Genomic DNA, 13,433 nt, shown 5'->3' with positions numbered 1-13,433 from the left:
TATTTGGACAAGCATTTGTTTCTGTTTTCAAAATTTCATACATGATTGTAGCAGCACAGAAGATGAGATTTTAATAAACAATATGTTTCCTTAGGATAACAGCTCTGATTTGGGGATTTTGGGTTTTGTTGTTTCCTTTGCAGGAAGAAGGTATCGTGAAGGAAATAGACATCAGTCATCATGTGAAGGAAGGTTTTGAAAAAGCAGATCCTTCTCAGTTTGAGCTGCTGAAAGTATTAGGACAAGGTTCATATGGAAAGGTAATTTTTAATGCCATCTAATCACCTAGAGCAACATTGAAAATGTCGTGTCCTTTCTCTGAGTTCATTTATGCTGGTAACATTGTCCGTATATAAATTATATTGTAAAGGCAGACAAGCAAGCCCAAACCCCTTCTGTCTTCATTTTAATAACACTTTTGTCTGTTTAGCTGGCTTCCTGTATATAAAACAATTCAGGAAATAGTGCTTATGGCTCTGGACCTGGACTAATGAGCACTAGTGAGCATCGCTGTTTATAAAATCAGACCCCCCTCCTTCTTTCTGACCTACCCACCAGGGAGGTGAGTGCTGCTTAGTTGGAGGATGTAAACAGGACCATTCAAAGGCTTAAAGAAGTTAGCTGCCCAATTCCCACTGAGGGCAAATGGGATCTCAAGTACTTTCCCAAGCCCCAGACCGCTCTTCAGCTCACACTCAAAGGCCCGTACACTTTGCTGAGAGGATCCTAGAGACAAACCCCAGTGCTGAAAAGAGCAATTGTGACAAAAGCATGGGGAAAAAACCCCTACCTGTATGACCACAAGCTAATTTGTGGAGAAACAACATTTTTATCATAAGTCCAAGGCTTTTCTTAATCCCAAAGACAAGTCTTCTTCAGCAGGATGTGTCAGCTGAAAATGAGAATGGGAAGGAAAGATGGAGAGAAAGAGGTAGGAGTCAATTCAGTCTTAAACTCTTTCCATGGTTTAAATAAATAAGACTTTGAAACCTGGGGAATAGTCAGCCTAATTTCAACCAGGCATGGAAGTCCTTATCATTTTAAGTATATTATTTTGTGGAGTTTTAGAAAAATATTTCCTAGCCTTCAATTCAATGGTGGATCATCCTGGCTAATGTGAAGAACTGACTTATACCTAAAAGTTGCCAAGGTACTCAGCCCAAAGCTGAGCACCCGGACAATGAATTCAGGGCCTTCAGTCTGATTCCTGAAAGAAGCTATATTGAGAGTATTTAACAACTTCCTGAGTATTCAAGAATTATATTGATAAGCAAGTGTCTTAGAAGTTCCCTGAGATGAGAGATATCAGGAAAGTTAGCATTCACTACCAAGTTTTGATCTAGAGAATTTCTTGAGAGCACAGTAATGATATTTGAGTTTTAAATATTACAGAAATGTAAAAAATCAAACAACTCCAAATTAGATAGTCTGTATGACTCAGTACAAGAAGGAGAAGAACAAGAGTAGAAAATCTCTTTTGCAAAAGTAACAGAGGCAGAATGGCCAGTTTTCAGATTCAGGCAGTAAAGAGTTTAGAAGTGGTTCACTGGCTGTCTTAGATTGTACTGATGTATTTCATTATTAACTGTCCAAGTTGGCCTTCTAGCTTTAGGCATTTTGTAAGTGAAATGCCTAGTCTCTACCACCACTTCCCAAAAGGAGATCTGATTTCTGGGGATCAGAGTGTGAGTGTGGACATCATAGCTGTTTGGAGCTGTGTGTGATTACAAATCACTTTCCGTATCTTATGTGAAACAGGTCAGTAAACTCCCCAGAGCAGCAAAGATGCAGGGGAGGGAAGTCTGCTTGGGAAGTCCCCAACCACCTAAATTTTCATCACCTTGGTATTTGAGCTAATGGTTCAAATCTGTAAGTCTCCAGGGATGCAAACCAGTTGGTTTTCAGGTTCTTCGCCTGAGGCCTAAATAATTTCTTGCAGGATTAGAGAAGATGCCTTTGGTGTCAGAGGAAGGGCTCTCAGCACTCTTGAAAGTCACAGCACTCGCTTAGCTTTCTAGGCTGGGATTTGGGTGATAAATCCATTGCTCCAGCTAAGGGAGTTTTGCCAGTTCAGGTATTAGTAACCTGAGGTGTTTGCATGCATATCAAACTAGAAAATTGAAAGTCACCTCCAGCTGCATACCTGTGCTGTTCTGGCAAACTAGTATAGCATAGCTAATACAACCAGTCAAGTAAGCACTCCAGGCCCACTTGGTGGTTTCAAGAACAATGTAACTTTCCCTTTAAGAATAATCAGAAGGACAACATCATTTTGCAGTACAATGCATTTTCATTTGTTCTGTTTCCTTTTTGGTTTGATGATTATTGTGATGTCCTCTAAAACAGCACACAGTGTTCTTGACTCATCTGTTTTGGAGGGAATGCAGACAAGTGCCCTATCCCGTGCTACAGGGAACAGCTGATTAGTGACTAGTAACTTAAATTGATAATTTTGCTTTTTATGGCAATACGGGTAGCAAAAGCTTTGCAAGATTACATAGCAGATAAGATATTTGTAGAACTGCAGCATAATATTTCTGCAGATGCAGAACACTGTGCTGTTCTACGTGCAGTACAGTTTAAAATCATTATCTCTTAAGGGTCTGGGGTTTTGTTTTTTGGATAAAGATTCCGTGACCATTTTTACAGATTAATAATACAGCTGAAAATCTAGGGTTTGGACAAGCTTGCTTTTGACTTTCTCCTCCCTTTCAATGTAATGCAAAAATTAAATCTTTTACTTAGGCTGGATAGAAAAATATCCCAACGTTTCTGTCTAGCCGAACTCTAAATGAATTGACTTCCTGTTAATGCTGGAGCAGCTGAGCTTAATTTATTATGAATGTTAATGAAAAACACTTCAGAAAGTCTTATGTGTTCCTGTCGCATCCAGATTTCATCATCTGTTCCTACAGTTGTGAGCACCGGAGGTATTTGTATGTCCATCAAACTAGGAAACAGGAGATGAGAACAAGCAGCATGTGTCCAAGCTCAGCTGGTTAGGGCAGCTTGGCTGAGGAACTATGCATATCTCATATGCACAGGAAACATCTTGAGAAGCAAAGTCTCACCAAAAACGTATCAGATTGTATTGCAGAAGTGTTGTAGCTGTGATGCTGTTAGATGTAATAGCCCTGATTAAGGTGTTCAGAGAGAATTTACCCCAATTTTTTTTTTCCCCCCAGCTTCTCCACCTGGTTGCTAAAAGGTGTTCTCCCTCCCCACAAACCTGTCCTCAAATGTGTTCAAGAAAAACATAATCTGTTTACACATGTTTTTTTCAGGAGGAAGAGTCTTTTAACTTACAAATAATGTGCTAGAAACAGACTTCCTCCTTTCTTTTTTTGGCTTTTTATATTTTGGGTGGAGACAGTTAACAAAGCTGCATGGTTCCTGAACAGGCAATGAATAAAATAATCGCCACAGATTTTTGTAATCCCACTAGACATTCATTAGTTACATAATTTTACCTAGCCTTTGTTAATTTATATATTTATAAGTATACGCTCTGTGTGGGGGCTTATTTTTATTTCTGTATTTGGCTTTACTTCTGCTTCTGTCCAGTAACACAAGTGCTGAAATTAAAAAAAAAGAGTCACTGTTGTCTGGTATTTCTGACCTCAGCAGACAGAGTGAGTCCTGAGAATGAGCTAAAATATTTGTTTATTTTATTTTCAATTGTTAAAACACTGAAAGTCCTATAAAGACCAAACTAAATTACTGATTCCTTTGTTCACTATCCCTCCAGTACTCAGATGCACTCAGAGGCAGGTAAGAAATAGTTCCATGGAGTAAAACAAAAAAGATACAATCTTAGCTACAATTTTATTTCAATTACAAATTTACACTGTCAGAAGGTGTAGCATAGGAGGCTATAACGGGAAACTGTCTTTATTGTAATAACCTATTTGTTAATCAAAGTAGCCCTACTTTTTGTTAGGTATGCACAAACAGATTTTCAGCTGTATGAACTTTCTGCTTCAGCTACATCTTAGGCAAGTCACCATTCATGACTTATGGCATAAATTAAACCAAAATGTTTTTCCTCCTTAATTTAATTGATGGCAGTAATTTTAAGACACTGCACATTCCTAAGCACAAATGAGACATAACTTTTTTTCATGTAAAGCTGCTCAGAATATCAAGAGATGTGTATACACTGATTCTGATTATTCAGCCATCTTTAATTGAATGTGTAAGGGCAATTAATAACGTTGAACAAATTTTTTTGTGTAGCAGTAAGGGCTTAAAACTGAAGATTTCCAGACCTAGCTCAACCAATTGCAGGTGAAATAGATACAAAGTAATTTCAGCTAATAATTTTCATTAGATTTCCTGAACTGTAGTATCCCTCTATCAAATGCAGCAAGGCTTGTAGCTGGAAGTTCAGTACTTATCTACACAAGATGTCTGCTTTTTACAGGTATTTCTAGTGAGGAAGATCAAAGGATCTGATGCGGGTCAGCTTTATGCCATGAAGGTACTTAAGAAGGCAACTCTGAAAGGTAAGGATTGGGACAGTGGCTGCAGTCTCTATTTCTGTGCTACTTTGTCATTTACTTTTCTTGCCATTTTTTGTATTGCTGCTGTCTTACGGTATATAAGAGTGCACAAATATGTCTCTACCACCCTCCAAAATTCTGCCTTGCTGTAGCGAACGTTCTAAAAAAACATACACAAAACCCATTACCTATACAGTGTGGGTGCAGGAGAACAGGTCTTTGGAGTTTTCCAGCTGCATGCTTTCTTCGCTTTCTTGGTGTTATCTATAGGACTTCTATTGGGCATACATTTATTTGTATTGCAGTGACAGTATCTTTCGCTGAAGTAAACTGGAGTAAGTATTTTTAAATAAGGATATTGCTGAAGTAAAACGTGGCTCCTACTGGGCAGAACGGCCTTCCAGCTGGTGCTTCTCACTATATGCCTGAAAATTCATGGGAGCATATTTTCAAGTGTGAGGAGTCATTCGGAGGTTGCTGAGATCATGCTGTTTCCTAGCTCATGACCAGTCAGTGCATGGTCTGTAGTAGGCTAGGGCTAAATTACTGATGTTTAAAGCTGGTCGTCCTCTTCTGGAGCCACTGGCTGCTACAGCCTCACTCGGACAAAAAAGAAATTTCTAGTAAAGCACAGGACTGAAAAGCAAACAGAGTAAGTTCAGTCTCAGCTGAAGTCCTTACTGTTTGTTCCTCCACAGAATTCGGAAGATCCAGTTGTCTTCTTGTTTCCCTGAATTCACGCTGTACTCTGTTTTTTCCCCTCAAAAGCCTCACACTTTCTGCAGATAAGGTGGACAGCATTCGTTTTGCCCAGAGCAGCTCTGTCTTGGACAGTGTGGGTTTGCACAATGTAGTATAGTGCCTGAATTTCTATCCTAATGTGAAAACAGATCATTTTGAGATCGTTCTGATGACTTAAAAATCCAAATTGCTTTAGCATGCCTCAATTTGGGGAACCAAAAGAAGAATGAAGCTCCTGGTTATGGCAAGGTAGAGTTAGAGCAGGTGGTGGCAAGCAGACACAGCGACTCTTCTGAGTACCAGTCAAAATGGGGAAGTGGCAAACCAGGTATTTACACAGTCCTTTCCCATAAGAAAGCCTTTTCAAAGAAACGTTAATTTGAAGCAGTTCTGGCGTGCTGATCTTTTTGTTTGGAATGTAGATGGGAAAGTTTGTTCTGGCAGAGCAGCATGGTGTAAATAACACTTAAATAGTACTGGGCGTACGTAATGCCTAAAAAGTAAAAGGTCAGGTCTGCGTACACAGTATGTATAATAGAGTGATTCTCTGACTTCTCAACCAAGAACAGAACCCCGATGTGCCCAAACTGAGCTGAACTCAACTCCCAGAGCCTTCCCCACCTGGGAAAGCCATCTCCTGCCAGGCGCAGGGTCTGAGGAAGGACTGTGTGATCCCTCTGATGTCAACACGTAGCAGAAACTCGTTTCAGTTTCTGTTGAGAGCCACAACTTTTCACCTAAGGTGAAAATTGGGTATTCTCTCTTTTTATGTGTAACTCTGAGGTGTGTTGAGCAGAAAGAGTTTTTGTGGAGGGTTTCTTCTGCATCCTCAAACACGCAATTTTTACTTAATGTTTGATAGCTAAATCTGTAGTGTTAGGTTCCACTAGGAAAAAAATATTTGTATTATGGCAGTATTTTAGGAAATCTGAAAACTTACATGGTGATTTTAAACTGCTCAAAGTGGTTTAATCTCTGTTCCATCAGGAACAGGCACCTCCAGATGCCCTCTGTGTTGGCAGTTCCTCGGTTTGTTATACCACAGAACCACTGCCTCTCTCCTCCCTGGACCGTTACAGCAGCCTATTTATTGTTTTCTCAAGCGTGGGTCACAAGACCAAAAGTTAAGGCTGCTTTGTGATTTTGCTGGATTGCATTTCTCTCCCATTCAGACTACTTACCCCTCTGACTGGTAGCTCTCGATTTCCCATTAAACTCGAGATAACTAGCACATTGGTAGGAACTAATTTGTCCACACTAGTTTCTACAAATAAATTAAACTTGACAGCTATTTAACTTGAAGTACAAAAATGAAGGCAAAACCCCATTGGCACAGGGCAAGTGAGCCAAACAACAATGAGGATTGCTCTTAGTGAGCTTCCATGTAACTTTTGGCACAGAGGTAAGATTTCTGACAGCTTAATTTCATCTTTTAAGTGAGAGTGCTGAATTGTTGCTGCCTACCTACACTCAAAAAGGCTGGAAGTCACTCCAACGTGAAGTATTTATTACCATGTCAAGTAACGGGAGCAAAGCCATAAGTACTTGTTAGCACTGCATTCAGTATTTACTGACAAAAGGCATGCTACGAGACAAATTTCTGAATGATTTTGCTTCCTAACTTATACTCTGCACAGTACAGCATGGAGCAGGAGACTCAAAGCTCTCAGTGCCGATGCCATTGACATGGCCACACAGCCCTAAATATCACAGCAGTTGTTTTCTTTAGTGAAAGAAATTTGCAAAGCACATAAAATGGAGAAATGAGAAAGGAAAGAAAAGAAGAGGGGGTAGCAAAACTGTTTTTTCTTTTCTGGCTTAGTCTGAAGAATTAAAACCTGGATAAGTAAGAACGTGAGGAAGTTAAATGCCTTCAGGAGTGATGGGTTAAAACTAGCTTTGTCCCTTGCTCTAAAGAACAACCATAGTGGGTTCTGCTGAAGGGTTTCCTACCCCAGGAGCCTGACTCTGGTTGTGGCTGGCTGGTGACGTTTAGGAAGAAGCAGAAATACAAAATGGTGCTTCCTCCAGTGAGTCTGCTGCCTCCTGCCTCTTTCCAGGGTAGTTGTCCCTTTTTAGCATGATCCCCACTTCACCAACAGCAAAGGGTAGCATAAGAAGGGTACAGCAATCCACAGCAGTACTCTTCAAGCGTTTACAGCTCAAAAAAAGTTGTTTGATACAAAAGAGGCTTTGTAGATCAATTGCATGTGTGGATTTAAGCTTGAAAAAGGTCTGTTAAACAGCAGAACCGCTCCTGTTGTGAAGGGAGAATTAGACTCCAGAATATTTCAGTTTAGATTGTGAAAGTTTGCAGAGGCACATGCTGTAGGCACAAACATTTGTGAAAATGAAATTAATCTTTACCTCATGAAGGTTTGTATTAAATGTAGAGTATATCGGAATAAGCAGCTATAACAGCATGGATCCTTGAAAGTGAGAAAGCCACTGCTCCTCTCAGTTGTAAATGAGAGCATCACACACGTTTCTTTCCTTCACACCTCATTTCCTTTTGCAGGAGCTTCTGGGTGTCTGTTTTTTAAAGCAGAGAACTTCCTGAAGAAACTAGATAAGCGTTTCATTCTAATTATTAATTTTAGGAAAACCTTGTTCAAAGCATTTGAGAATGTTATGTCTGTTATGTGCCGGATGGCAAATACATCAGATTCAAGGCTGCATGTATGCACGTACTCATCTGACTTTGAAACACTATTTATTAAATTACAATACCCTAATAGCTACCTTTGCAAATATAAACCCTTTTTTTGGGGGGGGGGTGTCCAGGTGTGCAAAGACATTTAAGCACTTAAATACCTTCCAAGAGTGAGACTTTGGCCTTTCAGAATGTCATTAGATAGTACTATTAAATACCATCTTAAAATGTTGCTTTCATGTCTTCATTACTCTCCTTTTTTTTTCTTGAAAATCAGATTTTTAGATAAAAAAATGAAAGAGAATGAAGCTGATCTGTATGTTTAAAAACTTCCACATATATACCAGTATGTCTTGACTGCCCAGCCTGAATGCACCATGAGACTGAGGAAGAAGAAAACAGGGACTGTTTATTCTGTATGTATGTGTGCCTTGTATTCGCTGGCAAAACTGGGACAGAGGGAAAGGGCAGGCTGATTATTTTGATTCACTCAGTATTTCTCTCAAGGTGTCTCAGGCTCCATTGGCTTTACGGGATGTGCTTCAGGATGCTGTGAACAAGAGCTGTTTAGATCACTTACAGTGTAAGCCTCATTAAACACCCATGGAGTGCCCGTAAATCCCCAACGGGTTGCTGTGCTGGAATGTAAGGGTTACCTCTGGAGCTCGAAAATCAAAGACCCATCCCTCCAGGAGACATGCAATCTTAAAGAAAGTGGCACGAAGCCATAATTCACTGATACAATGCTTATGAACTTTGTAAATATTACCATGATGATGTAGGGAAGGTTATGTGATGGGTCAAGAGGAAGTAGTTTGCATCTGCCCATCTTGTTGGTAATGAGCTGTGTAAATCTCGGCACTGGAAGCTATTTGATGCTGAGAACTGAGAGTCTACCTGTTTCTGCTTACGGGGTTTAGAACTGATAATCTGTTTTGTCAAAAGCTCTGAAGTGCTTTGCAGTTTATGATCCTCTCAGTCTAAGCCAGTAGGCTTATGGGTTTACAGTTGTGCTGAGCGCGTGTGATGGTTATAGATGCAGCGAGCGGTGAGAGCAGCTTTAGTGACTCACAGAGAGCTGGTGGTGTTTTTGGGGATGTTAGACTATGATATTAATTATACACTAAATGGAACAACTAACTTAGATGTCACCAGCTGGACAGTGGTTTCCATCTAAACCATTGATAAAATTGTAGTAGTGGCTTCCCTGTTTGGACACCAACTGAAGTAGCTTCTTCAGCTTTCCTCTGTATGCAACTCAGTTTCCCCGAGATGATTGTGGTGTTTAGATCTAAGATGTCTAACTCCAGTGGTTTCCCTCTGGTTTGAAGGGAACAAAAACCCAACAAAACAAAGAACTGAGGACAATTTAACCTTATAAGGCAGGACTCGGAAAGAGCCTTCACCTCAGATAAACCTAGCTCTTTGGTGCTGAGGTTTTCAAGGTGTCATGTCCTATTTTGTTCAGCCCCTGTGTTTAGTGAGAGGTTCTGTTATTCACCCAGGTTCACCCTTGAAATTTTGGTTTATTATCTTTTCTTAAAGCATTCTTCAAGCTTTTTTATATCCTCCTGGGCCTCTTATTACCCCCTTGTAAACAATTCACTGGGGGAGTCCTGCCCACACATCCAGTTTCCTCTGAGTCCAGACCCCACAGCAGAGGTCCCCTTGCTCTGCTCTTTGGAGGAAAGCCTGCATGCTCTGAGAATTGTAACTCTCCAAATGTCAGGGCTCTGTCCTCAAAAAAAACATTGCTGGACCTAGAAGTGCTCTCAGAGATCCAGCTGAGACATAGGCTTACCCCTCTCCACAAATAGCCATATGCTAAATTTTCAATCTGGGAAGGAAATAGCAACTTCTGTGTGCCCAAACACAGTAACACTTGATTTCTCTGTATATCTCACAAGTGTCTCTAAAATGTAAAGCTCAGCCTAGTCGGTATATGCTCAGCCACACAACAATGCTCTTGGGTCACCATCTGGACCTTGCCCATGCGCTTGCAAGTTTTGTGGGCCAGGAGTCAAGGAGAAGATCTCCAGCTTTGTGCTGAGCTGCAGAACGTGCCAACCTTGCCCGTCACAATTTAGGAGCAAGCTGGAATTAGTAGCTGTCATCCAAGGAAGCAGAACTTTCTTTCCTCCCGTGGGAGTTTTTAAAAGGAAACCAAGAAGATCTTCAACAATCAGTGCTTAGAGGTCACTGTCGGGCTCTGGCATCAGACCACCTCTTTCTTCCTCCCCTAAAAAGTCAGCTTATTTAGGGCTTGCTTTCTGAAGGAGGAAAGGGTACGGTACATTTGAGAGAGCTCACTTAGGCTGTTCCTAATGGGCTGTGGAGAATAATGTGTTCATATATTATAAGAAAAATGAGCTGTGGTTAGGCAACTAGCTCATTGTGTGTCAGCAAATATTACAGAGCGTCCCAGCCTGAATATACAGCAGACTGGACAAGTCAAAAATGACGAAAAGCATCGCTGGAAATTTATTTTCGTAGTGCTTGCTAAAGAGCATTGACTTGTGTTCATTGAGATTGTAGCTGCTGGGTTAGATACTTAATACTCTTTAGTGATTCTGTGCAGTGTTTGGATTCAGGTTTGGATGAGAAGGGAAATCTTGCCTATAAATATGAACTGAGCATGCATCACTTAAAGATTTTATTATCTGTTTCTATTCAAGCTGTGTGGGACGACTTATTGTATGAAGTCCTGATTAAATTACAGCCTCTTCACAGTGTCGAGTGCATCATGAAGATCCTGTTATCAGGCAAAAATTCCCACCGGTAAGACATTCAAGAAATGAACTCTGGATATTAAAAATGCTCTCTGCTTTGTAGCAAGGGAACATTTTGGCTAGTTTGTTTTTGCACAAAAACCTGTTGTTCCTCAAGGAGCTTTTCCTACGTGCCAAAGAAAATTCAGCTTTCTCTTCATGAAATTTTTGGCTCTTGAGTTCTGTATAGGGTCACCTTGTTAAAATTGTTGCTCAGGTTGCTAGATAGGAGATTCTTCTTATTGTCCTAAGGAGGACAGAATTATTAAGTCCTCACCTAAATACTGGTAAAAATTATAATCCACCTCCCTGTCATTCAGCCAGACTGATTCGCATAGGAGCACACACTTCTGCACTTGTTGTACATGCTGTAGGTAAATGCAGCAATATTGCCCAGTTCTTTCCTGTCCACACATTTGTTCCAGTACAACTCTGCTATTACACTCATATCAAAATACAGCTCACAGCATAGTTGTATGTTCATTTGGAAACAGCCTCAGCAGCTTAGTGTATTGCTGCCTGAAATAGCTTCGCCCCGAAGAGAGCACAGGACAGGACTGAGAAGCAAACCCCAGCCTTCTGCATGAGAAGTTCAGTGGTGTAGCAGAAACTGTGATGGGAGTCCTAGCATCCAACAGCATTGGTGCTTTGGCTCAGACCAAGCTTTTGAAGCAATTCTTCCAGTCATCTCCATTTGCTGTGCCTTGGTTTGCTGGGCACAGCAGTTTTGGAGCACACAAGCTAGGTTCCCTCCTGAGGAAACGAAACCAGGAGCACACCCAGTGCCCTCCAGACTCTCGTGGGCATTCAGGCCATGGGACCAAAGTGTGACATCAAGTGTGGGGCAACCTCAGGTTCTCAGCACCCACCGTTACTTTCCATAGATTGCTGGCTGCACCACACTGCTTGCTAGTGCAGTCAGAGGTTTAAGCCAAAGTTTCAGACTTTGCTGTGAAGACACTGAGTGCAACTGTGTTTGTGTTTTTCACTAGGTATAGCACAGAGCTGTCTTAAATTTTTCCATCTTTTTGATAAGTTAACGTGCCCACACCCTTAGCTTCTAATCCCTGTGCAGTTCCACGGGTTAGCAGCAGCTGAAAGTGTTGCATTATTCAGGTATTCATATGATGATTCCCTAGAGAGCATGAAGGAGATTCAAATCTGAAGTCAGAGGAAGAAAGCACTGAAAAGTCTGCTGATTTCTTTGGCAGAAAGGACATGTTCTTCACCTGTGATCAAATTATACAAGTTTGTTCTAAACGTTTGTTGAGTCACACTGTTCTGTCAATGAAATAGGGAAAGAATGACTTCTTCAAAGTTTCTAAAAAAGCAGCAGCTCTTGCAGGTTGCATTTGAATATGTCCCCTGGCTATTCCAGCCAGTCAAGGAATGGTGGCTGGTTTTTTTCAGGAATGAGTAGTCCATCATACTCACTTCTTTTTTGATAGTAAAAAGCAATTTTCCAAATCACCTTGTAATTTTCAGTCAATTTGCCATCTACATCTTTAAATTTTCAGTTGATCCTGCTGTGCTTGACACAGTGAATAAGTAGCAATGGAGACACTTGAAACTGCAGCTCCTGTAGGTGCCATTGGTAAAAAGCTTTCAGACCCAAACTCATTCTTCAAAGTCCCCGTAGTAGACTTGATCAAGGGCTTTCATTACTGCTTGCTTTCCCTTGGATTATTCTTTTTGTCGTATTCATTGCACTGCGTATCTAATGACAGCTATTTGCAGTTATTCCCAATTGGTTGTAGCTTTACAGAAAAAACAAATTTGGTATTTTCTATTGTCTAGTAGCAGATTGCTGTTAGTTGCTTTTGGTGTAGTTTCAGGAATGGAGAGACTACACGGACAGTTGTCCCGAAGCCACGAGTGAAATGTTTATCCTGTTTGACAAATGTGGTGCAATTCCATTTTAGCTGTAGAAAACCCGCTTTCACCAGGAAAGAACTGGGAGGTGCAATGCCCTTTGTCAGCCCTCACACCCCTCCCCAGCAATAGCTGGAAAGCAGAGAGAGAGGAGAGAAAAGCACAGCTTAGTTTAATTGGAACAGATCTACGAAGACCGACGTGAAGCTCCAGCTGAATGAACGAGTCCGGAGTGAGGCAGGCACCGCTGGCTGCGTGCAGTGCTCTGCCTCAGCCAAGTACCTGGGAGCGAGGACTGGCTGATCCCTGGGACAACCACAGAGGCTCAGTGGTTCTGCTTTGGAAGCCAAACTCGTGTCCCTGCCTGCGTCTGCGCCAGGTGAACCCACCGGCGTGGGACTCTCGGAGGGCACCTCGTGCCTTGCGCTGCCACTAATGCGTGGGCTGGAAGGCACCCGGGGCAGTCCTGCAGCCCACCTCTGACCTCGGTGGCACAGCTCTGCTTCTCTGTCATTCCTGACAGATGTTTGCCTAACTCGTCCTTAGGCTGTCTCTATGCCTACCGTTACAAAATGCTTCCTAACACCTGTCCTGTGTCTGCTTTGCCACAGCTGAAGCCGTTAGTTCGCATCCTCTCCGCTGTGAACAGTTTTGTCTCTGCAGTTTTCTGCCACGTCTTGAAGGTTGTTATCACGTTTAGCTTCCCTCTTCTGTAGGCTGAGAATCTCTTCTCTTCCTTTCCTTCCTCAGGGTTCACTTTTTCTAGATGTCTGGGTTAGAAGAAGATTTAGTTATACACTAGGTAAGTCAGAGGTTATACACTAGGTAAGTGATCTGCTCTGGCTGCGTGTTCCAGATCTAAGGTTCTCTGTGAATGCTTTGTTATGACAGAAGTAG

At 41.5% G+C, this 13,433-nt stretch overlaps 1 protein-coding gene across 2 annotated transcripts in view; it reads left to right on the top strand.

Moving 5' to 3' along the window:
* The window catches only part of RPS6KA2 (ribosomal protein S6 kinase A2), a 172,413-nt gene that overhangs the window by 68,543 nt on the left and 90,437 nt on the right, over positions 1-13,433 (top strand). For both annotated transcript variants that reach the window (XR_012651700.1, XM_075036113.1), the window contains exons 2-3: positions 144-260; positions 4,424-4,505. Coding sequence is in view for 1 of the 2 variants with exons in the window: in XM_075036113.1 (XP_074892214.1) it covers positions 144-260; positions 4,424-4,505 (199 nt within the window). In the remaining variant the exon portion in view is untranslated. The remainder of the gene's footprint in view (positions 1-143; positions 261-4,423; positions 4,506-13,433) is intronic.

This window comes from Buteo buteo, chromosome 9, assembly GCF_964188355.1.
Source record: "Buteo buteo chromosome 9, bButBut1.hap1.1, whole genome shotgun sequence".
NCBI classification, from domain to species: domain Eukaryota; kingdom Metazoa; phylum Chordata; class Aves; order Accipitriformes; family Accipitridae; genus Buteo; species Buteo buteo.
Note: the sequence above shows the minus strand (reverse complement) of the source record. Positions and strands in the feature narration are given on the sequence as shown.